We start from the raw sequence: 23,587 nt of genomic DNA, 5'->3' as shown, positions 1-23,587 counted from the left end.
AGTTTGACGAATTTAAAATGTTTTACGTCTCTCTGAGTTCGAAAAATACATTTTTGATATTATTCCAATCCATCTTTGACAACTCAAAAAGCATTGAGTAAGACGGATAAAATTTAGTAAAGGGTCTTTATACGCAATTTGAATTTCTTTTTTTTTTTTTTAATTTTGAGCAAAATCTATTCAGAAGAAGTCTGCATGTCCGGCTGTTCGATTATAAGTTAATATGGTTGCTACAAAAAGAAGAGAGCTAGATATATGAAATTCGATATACAGATTTAACATTTAAAATGTAGATTCTTATCAAATGTTGAGTGAAATCCAATGAGTCGAACCTCTGCCAATGTGTACTTTCAAAAATAAATAAACGTGACAGCTAAAAAACGCAGTGATTTAATTTTATATAATATTTCATATGTGATTCTGTGATTGTAATTGTAGTTCTGTATCACATTTCGATTTCAAACCATTGGAAAAAAAAACGCGTATAAAACAGAAATTCACCCTTCTACAAAGTATACGAGAAAGTTTTGAAGGGACAACTACCACGAGTTCCGATTGAAAATCAGGTGCATATAGCTTTCTTACTCGCTAGAGGTTCATTGCCAAGACTAGCTGAACTAAAATGTCAAGTCATTTCCATGAGCCAGAGAGTTAAAATATCAATATTTATTTTCAAATGAATCTTTTTATGAAAGAGAGTTCAAAGCTTAAATCATAATCTATACTTATAATAAAGCTCAATGTGTGTGTGTGTGTTGGCGCTCTACAGGCCAGGTCATTTGACATACAGCTATCAAATTTGGTACATGTATACCTTAGAGGTCGGGAATGTGCACCTGGGGTCCCTTTTTTTGAAATTTTAATTAGAATTTTAATTATTAATTAAAAACTAACTTTCCCGCCAAAAAAATCTTCCATTTTCCCCACCGCCAACTTTTCCGCCAAAAATATCTTCCATTTTCCCCACGGCCAAATGAGTAAGGCTTTAGTTGTTTTTTTCTCCCAACAGTAATAAGGCTAGGGTTAACATTTTTCGGCGGATTATTTCAAACGATTCTGTTTATTTTCTTAATGTTTTATGCATTTAAAATTAAACATTGTTAATTAATCCATGTTTCAGATTCATTCTGAAGTACTTTTGAATTAAAATAACACAGAATAAAGGAAATTAAAAATCTATAATCTGCATAGCGTTACCCCAACTGGCGTAGAAAAATTCACGCATTTGCGTTAACGTAACTGGCGAAGAAAATTCACGCATGCGCACTGTCTTCTGATTGTTGGCATGACAACCAACGGACGATTTAAATTATTTTTAGGTTAGTTGCATGCTTTTGTAAGTAAATTGTTTTTATGTTAGTTATATATTTTTTGTATATGCTTATAGTTTTAAATACATCGTTTTTTAAGTAGTTCTTTTTAACCTGTTTTCAATGATTTAAATTATTTTTAGGCTAATTGCATGCTTTTGTAATTAAATTGTATTTATGTTAATTATATATTTTTTTGTATATGCTTATAGTTTTAAGTACATCGTTTTTTAAGTAGTTTTTTTAAACCTGTTTTCGACCGATTATTTTAAACGATTCATTTTATTTTCTTAGTGTTTGATGCATTTAAAATGAAACATTGTTAATGAATCGATCTGTTCCTGATGAATCTGAGAAATTTTTGTGGACAAATTCTTGAGATATTACATAAATTAAGAAAGATATTCTTTAGTGCCCATAAAGTTTAAACGCTCAGTGACTCTATTATCAGTAATCATATTATTAAAAAAAATGCTTTGTTTCAGTAAAAAATATTATTATATTAATTGCAGATTAATCATTTACACTTCATTTTAAAGCATAATTTCTACGAGGGGTAACAGAAAATTAGAGAGATACATATCACGCTATGACTGAAGGCCTTTATAATATTATGACTATCAAAATTTGAAGTTTTAAAATATTTTGATGAAGAATCTATTAAAGTTGGAATTGCGTAAAATATTTAATGGTACGACCGGAGTCTAACCCCCTGCTTGGCAAAATTTTTAAAAATCGCCAACAACGGCCTTGCGAAATGTTCAAAAGCAAAGGAGCAGATGTTCAATTATAGTGCATAATAAAGATTGCCAGCTTTGGCGCGTTATCGTAACTTGGCAAAGAAGGGGGTTAAACTCCGGTTCAACCTATTTAATTATTAAAATTTAAACGAACATTAAGATTGGCGAACCGGCTGGTCGCCAAAGGCGGCTAGTTAATAATAAATCATAATAACTTCTGATATAATTAATTTTAATTGTATAATGGTTTTATTATTGTGTAGGAAAGTTTCTGGAAATAAACAATAACAGTTTGAATGAGTCATTTCAAAGATCAAAAATAAAAACCATTACTAAAATATGAGTTTTTCAACACCTTCAAAAGATTTATTCGAATACATAGTGTGAATTCAGATGAACACTTTTTAACACAATATATATCATTCTATATATAACCAAACTTCTTGAAAAGTTAGTTATACTTCAAAAATCATTATTATTTGGAATGCAATATTTTACAAGAAGATGGCAGTTAAAAATAGTTGTGTATTCAAAATATTCCACTCCTTTAATACTTAGGCAGTGCAGATAGCTTCGAATGAAACCTTACATGCATATTGAAAAAAAAGGGAGAATACAACGTATATTTATGATGTGAAAGTAACACTAAATGCAAAAATTTCATGTGATTACAAATCTTCAGAAGTTATCTATCAGAGAATATCTTCACTAAAGCTTTAAAATGGATATTGTTTTACAAGAGAAATGCTCGCTTAATGATAAGAAGGTGACGCAAATCAAATGGAAAAAATAGTTATACCTAAAACTCATGCAAAGAATGATTCTCTCTATACTTTGATCGGCACATGAAATATATTTCAACGAATGTTTCTTTCCAACAATATCACGATGCTTCAGAAACTCTCAAAAAGGAAAAATACTCGCATTTCAACAACATTTCGGCGGATTTAACAGAAAGTCAACATTCAGAGATCCTGTCAACAAAATAACCAGATCCTCATCAATGCAACATTCAATTACTGGAACTCACTCTTCGATTGATACTCGACATGGCAAACGAACTTTGGTCACGCAAACACGAATACAATATTACATCTTTTTTTGTCATAATGACTAATATGATGCATCAGTATTGTTCAACAATAGAAATGTAGTTCAGAAAATTCTGTTATGTCCAAAATGCTTGAAAGTTTCACCCTGGTGAATGGAATGAACTGGAAAGTCACACCTTCCACTACATCCTCTCTCTTCTTATTTCTCAACAAAGGCACAATGACATCGTCTGAAATCAGAGCATGGGCTTGAAGCTCGACTTCATACTTTTCTCCCCGTCTACAGTAGTATGGCTTTCTCAAAGTAAATGCTGTGTCCTTGCCTTTTGAGAGCTGGAAGGATACTTCGGACTCCTGTCTTTCGATTTTGCCGTCAACCAATCTCCTAGCTATTCTAACCACTCCAGTGTACTTGGGCTGCCTCACGGCGTAGTAATTGTTATCCAACCTTACGGGGAAAGCTGCCCCCACCAAAAAAATGTTTTTCTCGACTGTAGAGAATCTGATTCCGAAAACACGCAAAGGTCTTCCAGGAGGCGAATAAGACAAACCTCTATATCTGGTGCAGATGAAGTATTCTGGCGGTGCGGATCTCTTATTGTATTCTGGCGAGATACCAGGTGGAACGGGCACGCAATCAGGGATAGCTAAATTCATGAAGATTGAGAAGCATTCATCTAAAGTAAGTAGCCCACCCTTAGCAGGTCCCTTGGCGAATTCTTCTGGCGACATGGCTAAGAACCTGATATAAGGAAGGTGAGCCTCCAGAACCTGTCGGACATTTTCTGGGTCATCTGGTATTTTTCTTCTCTTGCACTCATCCTCCCCCCATTGCACCAGAGACGTATAGACCGTGAACTCGGAGTAAAGATTGAGGTAACTCCGACTAGCGATGAGTTCAGCAGTGCTGGGCAACACCATCGGAAAGCTGGGTGAAGTCAGAACATGGAATGTCTGTCTGTCCATGATGTTAAGGCAGAGGAATATTAATAAGGGTGCATCCACAGACTGGGCAAACTCATATATCTGGCAAACATTCTTTGCGTTGACGTTCGCTTCTAGATAGGAGAAGCATTGCTCTAACAAATGGGGCAAGGCGTATTTTTTTGCTGCAAATGCAGTCATCATGGCATCTTCAATGCTTTGAAGACGGAGACCGTCACTGTAAGCGTATCTGAAACAAAAACACAAGGATTAAAATTTGAACAGTAAAAAGTCGCAAGTTTATAAAAATAAATATTTTTTTTGATTTTTGAAGAGTATTTAAAGTATCAATGAATAAATCTGACATGCAGGTTTTTTTAATATATAAAAATTGCAAGATGCAATGCAATTTATTTTCCTAGCATAATAATCACTGAATTGCTTTTGTTATTCTTGGGATTCTAAAAGACCTGAGAAGTGCTGTAAAGCACTGTAGACAAGTAAAAATTGGTAACTGAATTAAGAAATTTACGCTTTATGAATTTTTTTCCATTTGACGACTATAAAAAATATCTCGGTTAGCTGAAGAAAGAGAAGGAATTAAATATTCAATCTATGATCATCTGACAAATTTTTGATCTGTTTTTAATTCAGAATTTAATTTTAATTTTAAGAAGAATTTCAGAATTTAATTTTAATTTTAAGAAGAATTTCAGAATTTAATTTTAATAAATTTAATTTAAGGAGGTTAAAATTTCAAATTAAATTAAAGTTCTTTTTAAAATAAAAATCTTTTTTTACACTTTTTGCTTTCATTTCTTATTTTAAAATTGGCCTATAAATTAAAAGCAATACAATTCAATTCGAAGTTTTAGGATTTGAGTATTATACTTCTGCCTAATTTAAGAATTTCTAAGACGAATCTTTAAAATTTCGAAGTGTATGAAGGAGAAAAAGTAGAGATCAAAAATAATAAAAACAAAGCGAAAATATTTTCCTCAGAAAGAAATGTTATAAACGTTACACATTTGAATTTTTAGCTTTATAATTTAATCTAAATATTACTAAAATTTTTGAAGGTGAATTAGTTTTATAGAACTTATACGGATTCTGGAATGGTTATAAAAGTTTTTTATTTGATTTTTATGTAAATTTGAATAATTCTTTAACATTTTTTCAAAAGAATTTCTTTTTGCATATTTATAATCATTTTAAGAAGAATTTGTAAACGAGATTGTGGAATTTCAATGCATGCTCATTTTTCAAGTCAGAATTTAGAATTCTGACTTGAAATGACTCTAAATAACTAGAACACGTTTTCATTCATTCATTTCTGAAATTATATAGAAAATCAATTCAATAACCAGATAAATAACAAGTTTTCATTGATTCATCTCTGAAATTGGATAGAAAATCGAGCTGATAAAGTAATAGGAATAACGATGATTTCACTTAACAAGTGTCATGAAATTTATTAGCAGTTTCAAATGAAAAAAATATTGAAATGAAATGAAAACGAAAACGTAAAACATTTGAAACTGAGCCTCCACCTCTCCCTCCGTAAAAAAAGTTCAGTTCACCTGTTTTTTTGTTTTTGTTTTTTTTCCTTTTTTGTCCACCAATGCACTACTTCTGAAGTAATCGATAGAGCTAACATAGCACAACGCCTACTTTTGGGCGTAACATTATAATCCAATAAATCTCAGGTGGTTCGAGGGTCAAGATCTGGGAGAGTGGACAGCCGAAATGGGGTCAGTGTTGATTTGTTAACGCATCGCGATCAGCAGACGAGATTGCGATTTGATGGATGAAAACTGCTCGAAATACATAACACCAAAATAAAAGCTTCAGAGAAAAAAAATTCTGTATATTCCTAGAAACGGTTTCACAGAAAATTCCTTTAAAAAAATTTTAAAACCGCCTTCATAAACAAATCTTTTTTCTAAAAATTTATGCAAGACGGAAAATATATTTTTATAACAGAAAAAATTCATCTCATAATTTTTTTTTTTTTCTACACAACGTTTCATTTGATGTCATTGAGTTCATACGGAATGAAGCAGTTCTTTTCAAAAATCGTTCCTTTCCAGGTTCGCATTTGCAGACACCGAGGAATTTCCGTGATTCGAACCAATGTGGCATCAAATGCACTCCTTGACACCTTTCCATGTTAGCAGTAAAAACATAATGGAAACGCTCCATTTATTCCTAAATTTTAAGTGTTTTGCGAAAATCATCGGAAACTCCACAAATCTAAATTTTGTATTAGTGTTCATTATTTTGGCACTTATTTCCTTTCCTTTTTTATGAATGCTTTCGTTAAAAACAATTTGGAATGCTGATCAATTATTTCAAAAACGTTTTACCTCATAAAACGCATGAAAAAGAACAAAGAATGTACAAATTAAATTTGATAAAACATTTATTTGCCAAAATGAAGAAAGATCAAATGGATTTAATACAGTGTAAAACAAGAAGCATAATAAATACTGATGGGCCAGTTTTGAAAGAAAAAGTGCTCAGTAAAAAGAAATTTTGAATTTGGGAATAACTTTTATTAAATTTCCATTGCAAGAATGAGGGAAAATTGTGGATTCCATTCAAACCGCATCAATTCAGCATCAAATAAAAAAAACTGCCAAAATAATTACTATCTAATACGCTTAATCTAGCCAACAACCAAAAATTTTTTCATACAGAAAAAAATGGCATTTTACAAAGTTTGGCCTTATTACATTAGAATACTATTTCATTTATAATCAATAATATAAGAGACTATTCTAAAGTCACTTTCTAAACACTTTCCTTTATTGCAAAAAAAAAAAAAAAGGAAAGAATGTCATCATAAATTTTTAAAAACTTAAAAACAAACTTTGCGGGAGATTATGTCAACTTTCAGATAAAATATATATATAATTAAACTTACAATTTCAAAAATTGATAATTGTAAAACTACTGGTGAGATTGACTTGACATTTTAACAGAACAATCGTGAAGCAATGGAATTTTGTTTGGGGAAGGAAAAAAAAAATAGTTCCAAAATGTGCCCAAGTGATATTCAGAGGAAAGAGCAAAAATGCATTCATTGTATATAGGAATTTTGCCAGCCGAAAGAAAACACTAGAATTCAAGAGTTTACTAAAAATTTATTAGCGATAAGGCAAGAATACATGTTTATAGCGACAACAGCAATAATGACACACACACAAAAAAAAGCTTCATGGAACAAACATCTTATTGATGGGAGGTTAAGGCATAAGTTGCTAGATATGCCCTCCGCCTTGTTCCGCTACTAATTGGAAGCTCAAATGGCATGCTCCACAACAGATCGGAGGGTATTTGTACTGATACAATAGATGTGGTTGTGTGATGCTTCCCTTCAAGTCTTCTAGATTCTCAAATCGTCCGCTGTAAACTACATTCTTCAGGTACCCCAAACTCAGAAATCACACTGGTTTAAGTCGGGGGAACGTGGCCTGAAAATCGCGGCTCATGATCCTATCATCTCCGAAATGAGCACTTAGCAGCTGCACAAGAGTAGCATTGTGCAGAGGAGCGCCATCTTGCATGAATAGTGTGCGCTCCACACACGGACGCTGCTGAAGTGCCGGAAGGACATGTTTATGCAAAAGTGCTTCATACCGCTTGCCAGTAACGGTGCAGGTAACGGGACCCGCATGTGTGATCTCCTCGAAGGTAAACGGACGGACGATAAACGTTGCAGAAATTCCACACCAGACTGAAGAGGTAATGCTGTAGCTGGAACGGATTCTCGGTGGCCCATATCCTGCAATTTTGCGTATTTACAGAACCATGTAAATGGAAGTGGAATTCGTCAGACCACAGAATGTTCCATGGCCATCCATTGTCCGCTTCCTTCCGGGCAAGCAATCGTAGTGCAAAAGATTCACGTGCTTCCAGGACAGCAGGTAGCAAAGGCTGCACATGAGTTATCTTGTACGGATAACAGCGCAGGATGTTCCGTAGGACTTTATGCACCGTGATGATCGGCATATCTAGCATTCGGCCAACTTCCCTTGCACTGCTGATTCCAACATCACTGTTAGTCTGTTCTTGTAGTGGTGTAGCCACATCTTCCACTGCCGCAGCCGAAACTGGTTTCCTTCCTCTGCTCCGTTCCACGTCAAATGAAACGGTCTCTTCGAATTTAGCAATCATTTTTCTCAGACCATTTGTGATTATTTGACCCGATTTTATGGATTTTAATGTCCGAATCTTCCTGATAGTTGTAAATGTACAGTCATTGTTCTTATAAAAAAGCTTCAAGAGCAGAGCGCGATCCTTTATGGTCAGAATCATGATGAAGCATTAATTCAAAGAGCTGGGGGATCTGCATTTTTATGGCAGCTATGTCTGTGGTGCGCATATCATGTATAAGTAATTTGCATATCTCCCGGCAATGTCAAATCTGACAGCGCCATCTATCGGCACACTTTGGAACTTTATTTTTTCCTTCGCCAAATAAAATTCCATGGCCTCACGATTGTTCTGCTGAAATATCAAGTCATTCTGACCAGTAGTTTTAGAATTATCGATGTTTGAAATCGTGACTTTAATTATAATCACCCTGTATTTTGGAAAAGGCGCATTATTGTCTTTTCTATCTCTTGGAGTTTCAATTTATGATACTTCCCAAAAGATTTGAAAGAAGCATTCACCATTTTTATATTAAAACAATAAATATATTTTTTGTCTAATTACATTTACAAACATTTTCAAATCCATTACTATTTAATTAACTCTTGCTATAACAACTTCCTCAAGGAATTAAAAAAAAACATGAAGAGTTTCATTTATATCTTTATAAAACCAATGCATTACAACATAATATAAAATTATCTGTACATTTAGGGTAATTCAAACCTTGATTTCGATTTTTCTAAAATATTTTTTGTTGTTTGCAACTGACCCCCGTTATTATGTAATGAATCAATGTAGTCAATAAATAAGGAAATTGTGTCATATTCCATAATAATCCAGCTTTACTGAAAATTCGCCTACAGCTATTTGTTTTATAACAACTTTCGAACACACATAAATAAAATTTGTATCAGAATAATCTATTTCATTGCACACGAAGATTCCATTTTCAAGAGGAGAAAGCCACACCACATTTCTAGCAAAAGATAAACAATTTTTTAAAAAATTGAACTCGTAAAATAAATTATTTTTTCTAATCAAAATTTTTTGGTTCAATCAAAATATACATTTTTGGCTCCAAGTAAAATAACTTAACAGCAGTAATCTTCCAAAATTGAATAAAATGAAAACATTAAAAGTTTCTTTAAGCCATTCCTGACATTAAACAACCTTTGATTAAATTAGCAGTTACTACAATTCCACATATTCTGAAGTTTCTAGAATTTGCTGATCATGCACTACCTATAACTGACTATTCTATACGTCTAGACTATATCCTAGGGACACACAAAATTTTTTGCTATGAATATAAGAATGAATTTCAAACCTGGGTCTGTTAGCTAGCCTCAATGCTTCCTCTAACCTGAGGTACCGTATGAATGCTTCGTGGTCGCTGTACCTACGCAGGAAAAGGACTGGTTACAGAAAAACCCGCATTAGACACACCTACATTACTACACTCTGCAGTAAGAATGTCTTGCCTTCATCTGTTTCAGGGCGGTAGAAAAATGAATATAAATAAATGAATGCATTTTATCGAAATATTTGACCGGTACAAATTGACAGTCCATCACTAAATTGTCAATTAACATTTGGAAACTTGAAAACGCAAAGTACTCTGGAAGAATTTCTGTTTCATTCTGAGAAAGAGATAAAATTTTTAAAAACTACAAATGTGTTAGAAAGATTACATTTTTTTTTTTTTGAAAAAAGTTCCGCGTTTTCAGAATAAATAAAATGTTATAAAATAAAAAAAAAAACTATGCAAAAGATTTCATACCTATTAATATGCGTAAGACGCATTCGACAAGAAAAGAGAAGCAAGTTAGTCAATTAAAAGAAAAAAATTAAAATAATAATAGTAATAAAATCTAGAAAAAAGTCTGAGAGAGGAATTCAAATTTAAGTTTCCTGAAAAGCTTCAAATACATGCAATTTTTGAGGCAAAACCAAATAGATGGATTTTTGACTAATGGAGAAGATAAAGTATTTTTATATTTAGACAATTATTAAGCAAACTTATTATAATTTCAAAGAAGAATGCTTTTGAAAATTAGTTTTTAAAATTAAAATGCGAAAAATAATATATATTATGAAAGCATACATGGCATTTATATATATTTCTTTACATTAAATGAAAATTATAATAAAAATTTGTAAAGTAAAGTTGTAAACTTTAAAATACGTTTTCTAGAATTTATTTCAATAAAAAATGCATTTCCAACAAGAGAAGTAGAAATTATTCAAAAGCAATACGAGTTTTCTTTTCTTTCAAATAATAGATTTTCCTTTTAAGATGTACTAGGGTGATTTTGATTAAAATAACATGACTCAGACCTCTGCACAGTCAGTTGTGGTGACGTGCTTCCCTAAAACTTGGTCTATGCATTATATGGGCCGTAAGGAAAAGACAATTGCGAAATAGTAATAATAATTTTAACCGGATAATTTAATCAAGACCACAAGATGGCGTGACACAATGTGAAAGGTTGTTATGCATTTAGGGAGGCCCAGAAATGCCAATGCCGTGAAAGCAGTATTCATCATGCCTTTAGGGTTGAAAGATCTGGTCTTATTGATCAAATTGCTTTATCAGAACTGCAGAAATAGCTTAGTTGCACTGCGAGAATATCGACGCTTTAAAGACTTGCGAATGACAAAGAATAAATGGAAAAAGATTAATACTAAATTTGAAGAGATACTGGGAAGAGGATAGGAACGGATTTCAAATGAATGCGTGGAAAAAGTCGCTACCAGAAACGGTGTGGTTGAGAGATTTCAACCACTTACCAATATTTTTCAATACTGGAGCGATGTCACGTGGTTTACCTCTACCTGCGGTTACGATACGAAATTTCTGCAATTCATTTTAAAGTGGTATCTCCACAAGGTCTACTTGGTGCGAAAGCTGCACACTCAAGGTCCGGAACAGCGCATTATTTACTTACCGACTTCGGGACTTGAGAGGGCGCAACCTTGGAACATTCTGCGGTCAGACAGACATATTACTAAGAAGAAGCAGTGAAAGCTCAGAAATGGTGCTTATGAGCTTTCTAACATTGTGCGAACAACTTATGCATTCCCTAGCGAATGTTCATCATTGCGAACTGCTACGGTAACAAATAATTGTAGCTTCGCAAAAACGCGAAGGTTTAGGAACTACTTACTGCTTTTAGGCAAGATGGTGCAAGCCTATATTGTTCGAAAAGTAAAGGAATTGCTTCATATCCACTTTGATGAGAAGCGGGAAACATTTTCTGATAACCTGATTTCTCCTGACTCGAATCCCTAAGATCTCTGCTTGTGGTAATTCCTGAAAGTTCGCGTTTATGGAGAAAGCGTATGGATTTTGCCTCAACCGAAGGCAAGAATATTGCTGAAATTTCCCAAGAACCACTTCGAGCTGCCGTTGAATGCACAATAACGAGCTTTGAACAAGCAATTGGTGCCAATGGCTTGCTCAAAGCAACATAGAGTAATGATACATGGCAACATAGAGTAAATGATACAATTAAAAAAAAAGTTTTGTGTTTCAAACTTTTGTTATTAGTTCATTATGCGCCTGGTGGTCGAAATTTGAATTATTAATTTTTAGTACAAATATTTTCTTTTGCTTATAATCCAAATGAAGCATATGCCAAATTTCAAAAAATACGTCAGCCAGAACGATCTGTATATACGTTTGAGTAGGGTCACTTTGTTTACAATGACAATATACACGATGCATTAACTCTTTTTCTAAGTAGCTTTTTTTTTTATGGTTTGTGTCTTGGCTCCGAATTTTGCCAGAGAATTGAATATAAAATACAGAACAAGAAAGAAATGCAAAACTAAAAACTAAATTCTTGAAACAGATTTGCGTTATCTTTAACACTAGCAAAGTAATTTGGCTTCTTTATGCGAAAGGATTTCTTTCATTATTAAAACTTTCATTGCATTTGTGATTTATTTTCGTTTCATAGCACTAAACAATGCACAATAGGTTTCTATTTACTTAAGAAATAGTAATTTATAACTTTATGTCATAAAAGAAGAAGAATTAAAAAAGCAATCTTAAAATTTAATTTACTCTTTGAGCATGATATTTATTTCAGTATTTACATGTAAAAAGAATTATTTTATTACTATTTCTAGATGTTTTATTTTCTATATTGATTCTTTGTCTCATTTCTGTCACTTAATCCTTATTCTAATTTCGATACCATATTTAGATTTAATGCAAAACATTATTAGTTTTCATTATTTTGTTGAAAAGTTTGAAATTTAAAAGCAATTAAAATAATTTAAGTAAAGTCAATAATAAGAGGGAATTTAATAATCGTGTAGGAAAAAAAAATCTTTTCAATTTCGATTAAGTAATAGAAATAAAATAACCCAGTGAAATTTTTGACATGTAGGATGGCCTTTTCATGTTGCTTTATTGAAAGCAGTGGCAGATACAAGAAATCCTCTGTGAATCAAATTTATTAGATTTTACATATCTGCTGATGGTATCATCTTTACGAATTCACGAGAATGCGTGCCTTTGGCGAAAGATCACTTCGATGCTCAAGTGATACGTACAAAACGGAAGCGTGACGTTTCCGGAATTGATTTCACATACAGCAGAAGAGAAATGTATTTGATGTCATCATTTTCAGCATGCGACAAAACGGTTAGAGGCAAGATGGCCTGTGCATATGAAGTTTAAAAGGATACTGTAAATTCCAATAGATAGCTTAATTAGGATGCAAAAGTAAATAATTAGGCAATTTCAATTGTTTGGATCAAAGATAACAGGAAATATTTTTACAATTTTGCAGGAGAAATAAAGTTTGCATTTATCGAATCTTTTCTGATTTCGAAAAAAATAAGTTCAAGAGGGGAAAAAAAAAATGACACGATTTGTCGACACATAGAAATTTCCTATTGACGTCATACCCAATCAAATTTTGTTCACATAAGGAGAAAAATCGAGAATAATTAAGGTATATAAGAAAATACAGAAAATAACTAGATTTTCTCTAAAGAGCATGTGCATTTTTGTTTGTTTGTTTGTTTGAACAGGATTCTTGGAACAAGCAGTGAACGATGGTTAAAGCTCAAAAGTGGATGAATGTTTTAAAAGATATCTAATGATTTTCACATAGTAATTTAAGTTATTGTAGAATTATATTTATAATTTCTTTTATATATATATCAGTTTATGCACACACATATATATATATATATCAGCACAGTTAGTTCAATCACAGGGATGACCGTTTTACGATCAGCTTCGTTGGATGCTGATCGGATGCCGAATCATTTGATCTCAGTTGGCAACAAACTTGGAGACGAATTTGGTAACTTTGGATACAAAATGGATAATATTGGAATCTCGCGGAATTTGGTGACTAAGCCAATAGGAACCGAGATATGCATAATTGTTCCAGAACCTTCTCTTCTCGGCTCCGGAAACTATAAAAGGCAGGCAGTCTCAAGCCACAGTCAATCATGTATTGTGTATTCTGTCGTGGAAAGAGCTAACGGCAAATAGTTCGATCGGTCAGGCGAAGAACAAGCGTTGTGTGGAGTTCAATCGATTATTGAATTGAGCTGTGTACCGAGTCCTGGTGTTTATTGTAGAAGCAGCATTGAGTCGTGTGAGGAGCAGCCAATTGTGTAGCAGTGAGTCGGTAGTTGGATAGAGCTAAAGCGAGGAGATAGTTCAAATTTGCAGACGTTTAGAGAGACCGTAGAGAGAAGCTACGAAAATTCCCTCCTCCTACTGAATTCTGTCTGCCCGCTTTGTGTGCTATGGTTTTTATTACTACCGATTACTACTTGTAGGCTATTGTTTGTTGTACTGTGCTGTTGTGTGTTGTCTGTGTTCGTCTCGGCTGTATATTTGTTTTGTCCTTCTCTCATATATATATAATAAAACAGTTGATGTTTCCTGATGGAACTTTTCTTAGTATAAACAGCTTTATAAAAAGTTGCTTCTCCGAATAGATGGAAAGTTAAGATCGTAACAATGATCGTTTTGAGAAAATTGTATCTTGGTTGATTCCTTCGATATAATTCTTTTAGATGATAATAATTAACCAAATACAGTGCACTGATTAAATTAGTAAAATGCAAAATTTCTCTTTCTTTTTACTAGGTTTCCTTAATGATACTGCAATACTTTGATGAATGGAAAGGAGAGGATGAAAGAGAATGAAAATAATCAAAGACTGTAACTGCATTATAATACTTAAAGATATTGTTCTAAGAATTTTTTTTTTATTATTAAGACGCTTGCCAGTTTAAGAAATGTTACACGACTTTCAATGAATACGTTGGAATATTTTTTCTCTAAGCGAGACGCAAATCTAATAAATATTAACTATATGGCATTTTAAAGAGATAAACAATGAATGTTTGGTTAAAAATTTCACATGCGTTAAACATTTCCATCAAATGTTGATATTTCTTGAAGCGTTTCCACATTTCTATAGCTTTGATAACATTCTGATGTTTAGAAATTAGTAAATAATAAAACATTGATTTAAAAATACTAGAAATTAATAAAGTGAATAATTTTGATTCACCTGATAAATTCACTTACTGAAAGACAATATATTTACTTACAGCATAATTAATTTATATTCTGAAATATTACGAAGGAACAATAGTTGACATTACAGCATCATTAATTATTTTTAAATGAAAAATTTCATACAACAATCCTTTTTTACCAAATTAATTTTCACCTTCTCATGAATGAAGCATAGGGAAAGTTATGTAATCGCCAAAAAATTTGAACTCCAGATTTTGATGAAACTGCATGTTTTAAATCTCCCCGCTTTCGAAAAATACATACATCTGTCTGTCTATCTACGACAAAGATTGCTCAAAAGCGCTACACAGTCTTTACATCAAATTTGTAGATTTATCTTAAACTTTTGTGCAAAATCCATTCAGAGAAAATTCTGTATACCCGACCGTTGGAACATAAGTTAATACGATAATTATGAAACGAAGAAAGCTATGCAGATGAAATTTAATAACAGATTTAAAATCTATAATGTAGACTCCTGTCACCTTTTGAGCCAAATTCAGCAAAGGGATTGGCGACTTTCAAAGGTATGTAAACGCAATAACTCAAAAACACAAGGACTTAAATATATCAAATTTGGCATGTGATTTTGCGACTGCAAGTGTAGCTTTGTGTCAAATTTTGGCTCCAGACGATCGGGGGGGGGAGCACACTGTTTCGCCTTTATCAGAGAGTACGTGACAATGTTTTGGAGAGACCCCCATTAGCGGGTTAGGAAAATAATTCGTCTGTAGGAAAAGTTATAATAATTGGAGGAAGCTCAGTTTCTTTTGACAAGCTATACTTTTCATCGTTCTTGCCGGCATTTCGACATTTTGATCAAAGACGAATTTTTAGGCCCATTGCATACACCTGATTATTAAAAAAAGTGATATGCTTGCTATCGAAACTGCCGTGAAAAATGCACCAGGCCTTCTTTGCAAGGAAAGAAATTCCTCGTTTCGAGAGTAAAACGATGGAAAATTACTAATATCAGCAGCCTTATGGAGTTCTGTATGCACAACCAGATCGATATTAGACAGACAGTTTGAGAGACTTGGGAAAAGAACCAAAGCTCCAGGCAATTCGGAAGTAAACGTGTTCGCATTTTTTCAAGTGACGAGAAAAGGAATTACTTTTAACGAGAAGGGTCATTTGAAGTTCCCACAATACAAATAAGATCAATGGACTTTGGTAGTCGAGTGGAAAGGCTGTTTTGCAGATATCTCAAGCTCTTTTGTTTTCATATTTGCATACTTTACTTTGATTTAATTTGGACACAAAAATAAATGAATAAAATAAAACATTTTATAACTATTTCATTTAAAAACTGATACATCCATTTGATAGCTTAGGTATTTGACTGTTTCCGTATATATTGGGGATTTTCATCGTAAATTCTTTATTTGTCTTATCATCTTGAAAGGACGTCATTTGTGGTTATGATATGATATGCAAAACTGATTTAACTCTTAGATCATTTTTCAAAATATTAGAAATCTTAACTGCTAATTTATTCCAACATCTAAGAAAGCAGCTTTCATTTTATATTCAAAGAGAATATCATAATCGTCAAAGAAACTGGAACTCGAGATTAGATGAATCGGCATATTTTGGACCTTCTTGAGTTCGATAAACACATTTTTGGGAAACGTCTGTCTGTTTTTGATAAAGATATGTAATAAATGCGTTTAAGCTAAATGAATGAAATTTGGTATGTGGTGTTTACACCAAATTTGTAGACTTCTATCAAAATTGGAGCAAAATCTATTGAGAAGCATTCCATGTGTCGTCTATAAATTGACACGATGACTAAAAAATAAAGAGAGCTAAATGGATGAAATTCGGTTTGCAGATTTAACATTTAAAATGTAGATTATTAAAAAATTTTGAGTCAAATCCTATTAGGAGTTGAATCTTTGTCGGTCTGTACTATCTAAACGCGATCTCAAAAACGCAGGGATTTTAATGCACAAAATTTGATATATAATTTTGTGATGGCAATTGCTGTTCTGTGTTAAGTTTTGGTTTCCTTATCGGTTCGTAAGGAAAGCATTTAAAAGGAAGATTCACCGTTATTAGAGAGTATGCAAGAACGTTTTGGGAAGACCACACCCTCTCATTTTGGATTGAGAAACGTAAAGAAATTATTTTTTGAGAAGCAAATACGGTAAAACAACGTTCACCTCTCTTTCAAGGGGATGACGGAAAACGACGTACAATTTCAATTTCGTAAAAACTCTCATTACGATGATACATATGATGTTTTAAATGCAAATTCAAAAGAAAAAGCCTTTAAAATTCTGAAGATAAAAGAAGCGTAATATTGAAAACTATTATTTGCTTTTAAAACCAAGACTAAGCCTTTATCATGAAATTGAAAGACAAATCAACAATTATTACATGTGCTAGCATTCAATTAACTGAAATCCTCCACTATTATTTTACCTCTGAGCATTAAGAAAAGCATTATGAATCATTGATTACTGGTGCTTTGAAAAAAAAAAGCAATTCGAAATTTTTCACTGGTGGAAGTCTTCTCTATCAACACTTAATGGCAGGGTGGGAAAAGATATTACCCCCATCCCTGTATTCCAGGAACACTTTTCCAACGTAATAAGAATAGAAAAATAATGACCCGGCGAAATTTTGCAAATTTTAGGGAAACAAGCCATGTATATCGTTGGTGACATATAATTGAAATAATTACAATATTTATACAAAGACGATACATTACAATATTCATGAATGGATTGGTAGTGTAAAGGGAATAATACATTTATGGCAAGATAAAGGGCAGTTTCTAATTTTTTTATGTTTATATATATATATATATATATATATATATAATAAAACAGATGATGTTTTCCCAATGAACGTTTCTTAGTATAAACAGCTTTATTAAATTGTACCGCCTCTGGCAACCGAATGGTGCGCCAAGAATAATGGCTGCTAAAATTTTTAAATAAATATTTTATATGATTGGTTCTAATATTTTATATGATCTTTCAACAAGATATTTTTAAGATATTTAAAATCATAAAATATTAAAATTTTTTTATTTTTTATTGATTATTCCCAGAATGAAATAAATAATCACTTGCTTCGCAGAAATCCGCTTTGCCAATAATATTTTATGTTGAGGATGGGACAATAATTCGGATTGCAAAACAAAAAATGTATGCAACTTTAATAATGACTTGATCTAATTGTCATTTATCTATTAGATAATTCTTTTACATCGGTGTTCATTCAGAATTTTGATGTTTTTGTATTAATGTCCTTTAAAAGCGTTTAATATTAACTCAGAATTTTTAGAATTCTTGTTTGAAAAATTGTTTAGCATATTTTTTTAACTGATTAAATTTAGAAAGATATTTATACAACAAAAGCATAAATATTATTGAAAAGATAATTTTTTGAATTTTAAGATAATGTAAAAATTAATTTTACTGCAATATTTTCGGAAGTTATGTCGAAACCACTCCAAATTTTTGCTTAATATTTTATTAAAATTCTAATTAAAAATTTTTAAAAATCGCTCAGAGGTGCACGTTTTTATCCTCCAAAGTACATGTGTGCAAAATCCTTTAGGTCAAAGGGTTTATCTCGTACATTGCCAACACACAAACACTCATTTATCTTCATTATAAATAAAGAGAAACAAAGATTTAAGAAGGAATCCTTTGTACTATTATATTTAACATGAGTTTACAGAATAAATAGCATTTTCAATTTAAAATAATAATAAAAAAAAACTCAAATATTTACTACCTTTATTTATTTTGTGATTGAAAATCATGTTATATATATTCATTTTCTAAATCTTCAACAATACATTATTATAATAGATTAACAATAGCTTAATTAATAGTTTGCCAAATATTAGAAACGTATTTAGCAAACTATCTTTCTAAAATTCATTCATTTGCTTCGCATTATTTGAAATTCTTTGTCAGTTAGAGATCTAAGTTCAGTAAGTTCATGTTTGAGCATTCCAGTGATTGATATTCCAAATGTTGCTTATTATGCAAGGACATATAATTATAAAATTGTCAAATAATTTAAATGCTTAAAGTTTAAAAATTGATTATTTAAAATTAAATGAAAAATTCTCGATTAAATTTTAAAAAGAAAGGAATTAACTGTCCTCCTTATTTCTTTGGAAAAAATAAAAAGTTTCCTAAACTAACCCTCAATTATAAGGAGATAAGGAACAAATTTAGAGAGCTTACAAGGACATACAGTCAAAAATGATCCTCATAAAATTATTTACTTTATGAACTGTCATGAAATAAACATTTTTTTTTTTTTACAACTACTGATATATTATTAAACATTTTGAATAATTATCCCATTTTGATCATTAGACTTCTACTTTCTAAAATATTACGTTTTGAAATAGCTTTTTTATAAACAAGCCATTTAATTAATAAATGTTAGAAAAAATGTGCGGAATGGTTCATGATTCACCGACCAAAAGATAAGGTTTAAAAATAGCTAAGAAAAAAAATATTTGACGCATCTTATCAGCAAATGTAAATTAATATCTAAAAAGAGATTAGAATCAGGTTTTTGAGACGCAAATTGCAAAGCTGATAACGATTTCAAATATACTTAGAAAGAAAAAAAATAAGGAAATCAATTCATTCTCACAAAATTCAAATTATTTTCAAAAAAATCCAATAAGAAATACAAAAGTGCATTTAGTAGATAAGTAGAATGAAAATCAAAACTAAATATAAAGTAATTGTGCTAAAAAACAAACTAAAGTTATTGCATATAAAGTAAAGTATTTTTTTTTAAAGTATTGGAGTAACAAGGTAAATTTTTTTTAAAGAAATATGATAATGCATATAAGTCAAGACAATGTTTTCAAAAAGGAAGAAAGGAAGCACAAGTATTAAAGAGGTGAAGAATTATCCTTCACAAACGAGATGAACACACCAACAAATTACTTTAAAATAAAACCGAGCCTTTGAATCCTTCAATCATTTGACAGTAGGAAAAATTTAAAAATGAAAGAAATTTATAAGAATTTGAATATGTTAGAATATTAATGGACTATTTTTTACATTTGAATGTGCTCTCTGAATGAAATGGAAATGTTCTTTAGAAAACGCGCATGTCATATAAATAATAAAAACCTTCTTTCTTACATTGTGCAGAGATGATTAAATTTAAATTTAGAAATTCATTACAAAATGCCTTGTTGCGGTTGTACTTTGTATTGCACAATATCGCTTTGAGCAGGTGCTTTTATCAATTTAAATTATTTATTGCTCTTTAAAATTGATCATCATTTCAACAATCATTATCTACATATTTTACGTATTGAGGAGGAATTTATTTTTAAATTTTAATCTTAATTTTCTTGACATACTGTAACATACATATATCTTGAGCATCCGGGTTTTTGTAGTCTATCTCCACAGGCGCTAGTTTTATTTTCACGATGTATTGGTTGAAACGAAGACTGTTCAGACAACTAGGTAACAGACTATGACAGAAATGTTATCATGGCAGTATTTGCCCCTAGTGCGGAAATGTGGTACAAAAACGAAATATATTTCTGAAAACATAACTTTGCAAAGATCTCTGGTACGAATTTTTAGCATGAAAGAGATGGCAAAAGAAAGAAAAATGAGCAAGATTTTTAATTCTTGCTGCAATTCTATGGATATTAAACTATGCACTATTCTTGAATAGGATTTCTTTTACATATTCATTCTGCCATACTGTTTCCGATTCACTTTTATACGTTATTTAGACGTCAACTTTCTCAGATGAGTTCCTTCCCGTTTAAGAAATAATTTCGATAATAAGTTAATCAGCGTATTCGATCATTCTAAGTAATTCAGCATGCAGAATGCCTCACCTGAGCAGGTTCTCGAATCCGCTGGGATGTATGTCCGTGACACGCACGACTCTGCTTTTGTTGGCCATATCCCCTTGGAACATGGCCTCGAAGACAGGACTTGTCATAGCCAGGACCACTCTGTGCCCAGTGTATTTCTTGGCAGCGGATGGCGCCCCGACGATGAAAGTGATGTCTGAAAATTTCTTCTTCTTTAACTGGTGGGCAGGAGTGATGATGGGGTTTTGATGGAAAGGTGTCGACGCTGGGCGAGGGTACGTGATCGAAAGGTCATCCTCAATGTCCTGCAGGAAAAAAGAAAGTGTTCGAAATAAGTCAATACAATATAATGAATGGAGCTTAGCGAGAAAGTGTAAGAGGCAGAATTTTCAATTCCAGTTTACTTTTGTTTGTGCAAGCCCTTTCTTAAACTGGTCATTTCATCGGGTCGATAAAGTGCGTACGTACGCAACGATTAATTTTTTGGGATGGTATTCTACAGCTGTAAGAATGAGATTTGATATCCTCTCATTCGGACTGAAAAATATCAGCTGCCACAACTTATGTTGTTAATGCACACTAAATCATCATGCATACCTATAATCCCAAACACATTTTGTCTTTTGGAATAAAGGGTAAAAATGCAATTCAAAAATAAACTGTAATAAAACTGAATTATGGGTAAAATAGCAAAGAAATTGATAAATTCTTGAATTTTTCTAATTACATTACAAGGGCTTATTTGAAAAAAAAAAATAAGGGATTAAAGAAAAAAATAATTCCATTCTTTTATCATATAGATAATAACAATAGATAAATAGCTTACAAAATTAATAAAAGAAAATTTATAACAACAAATTACACTATGTTATAGAATATTCGTTTATCTTTGAAGCAATGTTTCTAGTGGTTGTTTCTAAAAGTGAATTATTTTCGTTTTTCGCCCGAATGTAAGTTGTTTCTTTTTCCTGATCTTTAGAACAAAACACAATCCATGTGATTTCTGCTGTATGATTATATCTCGTACATTGTTTATACACTTAAACCACTATGTATCAAAACTGTGCCATTTCACTTTTTGCAAAAAAAAAAAATAATATTAATATGATGACCTGAGCACAATATAAAAGGAAAAAAACAGTAATTATATGATTGTTTAAATTAGAATTAATTTTAATTTTAATTAGGAAAATTATTTTTATAAGTATATAACTTTTACAACAGTCAATTCATCCTGTAGCTGCAACAATCAAAGAGTTCCACGCTTTAGCAGAAATAAATAAAATGCAACAAAATTACAATTATACAGAATTATGAAGATTTGGTATTATGGTATGAAGATTTTTCTGGCAGAGAGGCAGCAAAAACAAATTCTCTTAATTTTATCAGAAATTTAAAATAGTCCTGTATTTATTAATCAGCTCACAAACAGCTCGATATTTTTATGTCGACAAATAATCTTTCCGTTCAGAAATAGAGATTCAAAGGAAGTAAACAATGTCTGCATTATAATACTGAAGCGATCTGTGATGGCATTTTGCATCACTGGAATAATGAAATACATTTTAAATTTGAGGTAAATTATTCTGCCCCCCCCCTTTTTTTTTACACATTATGGACACATGTTTTTAAAGCGAATTGATTTGTACCTTCAATAAATAATCACTAAAAATTAGTTATTTCTTTAAAAAAGGAGAATTTTAAATGCCCAAATGGAATTATTTAATGACTTTAAAAAGAATTTTGTATCATGAAGTGTCATCATCAACTTGAGCATAAAACAACTCAAATGACGGATAGTACAGAGAAAGCTGCTCGATGTATACTAATGGAATTATCCTGCATGTGATTCTATTTAGACCTCGCAGCTACCGGCGAGTAGAGGATTCAACCCACGGAAGATCAGGCGCACCATGGACAGGATGCAGATACAAATCGTGTCCTTATTCGTCGCACTAGGATGAAAAATTTTAGATCCCTCGTCAAACATCGTCTAGCTTCAAAATTCAAAATTAATAAACGACAGCAAATCGAGCTGTTTGAAAATATTAGAATATGAGAAGTAGAAGTAGATTTTCCGGATACATCATTTTAAGGTTAGGTTATACACTATTCGGATAATAACAGAATTAGAGTAACGTCAGTGATTGATAACAAGCACAGTAAAACTAAGAGAACGCCTGCCAATGCAATCACAATTTAATACGAAAATTGATTAAAGTCTCTCAGTTACAATCGCATCATTTTGCAGACCCACTGGTAATAAATATAATTTTTTTATAAATTAATGCAATTACTGTTTTGTCAAGATATTTTTCGTTTTAAAAAACGACACCGTTTTAAGAAGAATTTTATAAAATTTTCCAATTACTTTTTTACAGGACCCTTTTTAGAATGAATTATTTGGCAGTATTCTTCATAAACATGGAAAATATATCTGACAGAATACTTATTTATTTTCCAAACTTGGGCAGAAAATTAAAACATCCTTTAGTCATATCATTTAACAAATGAAATAAGTCAAAACTCATTTTGCAGAACTATCCAATCCTTTTTACCCGATCATTAGACACATTATTGCAGCCGTTAGGAGAAAGCTCATTAGCTGGTTGAACAACACGAATTCTGAGAATTCTCATATTTCAGAATACTCATAAAAATCCACAGTTTTTCCTAGTCGTTTTCATTTCCTAAAGACATCAGACACTCAGGGCGTGGCTTCTGTAGAAATCGAGAACACATTTCATCGCTCTGTTTGTATTATATTTGCGCAGCTGGTTTGCAGATCTCTGGAGACAATCAACCCACCACAAGCATTTCACTTCCTCGTAATCCGAACGATGCATTTTATTCAAATGAGAGACATCAAGCGGAGGGAGGTCTCAAGGGAGGGAAGTCGCTTGCTATTGCGAATTTGATATGCCGCAACTAATTAAGATTTGACGCCATTTTCCAGAATTGCCACTTCCGGTGTGGAAAGGAATTCGAACATCTACATTCTT

The 23,587-nt window shown here is 32.0% G+C and overlaps 1 protein-coding gene across 2 annotated transcripts in view; it reads right to left on the bottom strand.

Annotated features, from left to right (window-relative positions):
- Nucleotides 1-2,410: 2,410 nt before the first annotated feature.
- Nucleotides 2,411-23,587, bottom strand: part of LOC129962774 (BTB/POZ domain-containing protein 6-like) — a 29,204-nt gene continuing 8,027 nt past the window's right edge. Inside the window, exons 1-3 of one of the 2 annotated variants that reach the window (XM_056076853.1) lie at nucleotides 23,144-23,254; nucleotides 20,607-20,890; nucleotides 2,411-4,276 (exon numbers count right to left, since the gene is read on the bottom strand). In XM_056076853.1, coding sequence (XP_055932828.1) covers nucleotides 3,187-4,276; nucleotides 20,607-20,890; nucleotides 23,144-23,224 — 1,455 coding nt within the window. In that variant the 5' untranslated portion in view covers nucleotides 23,225-23,254 and the 3' untranslated portion in view covers nucleotides 2,411-3,186. Of the gene's footprint in view, nucleotides 4,277-20,606; nucleotides 20,891-23,143; nucleotides 23,255-23,587 lie in introns of those variants that run through there. The other variant, XM_056076800.1, reaches the window with a different exon arrangement.

This window comes from Argiope bruennichi, chromosome 1, assembly GCF_947563725.1.
Source record: "Argiope bruennichi chromosome 1, qqArgBrue1.1, whole genome shotgun sequence".
Taxonomy (NCBI): Eukaryota; Metazoa; Arthropoda; class Arachnida; order Araneae; family Araneidae; genus Argiope; species Argiope bruennichi.
This window is presented reverse-complemented; position numbering and strand designations above follow the sequence as displayed.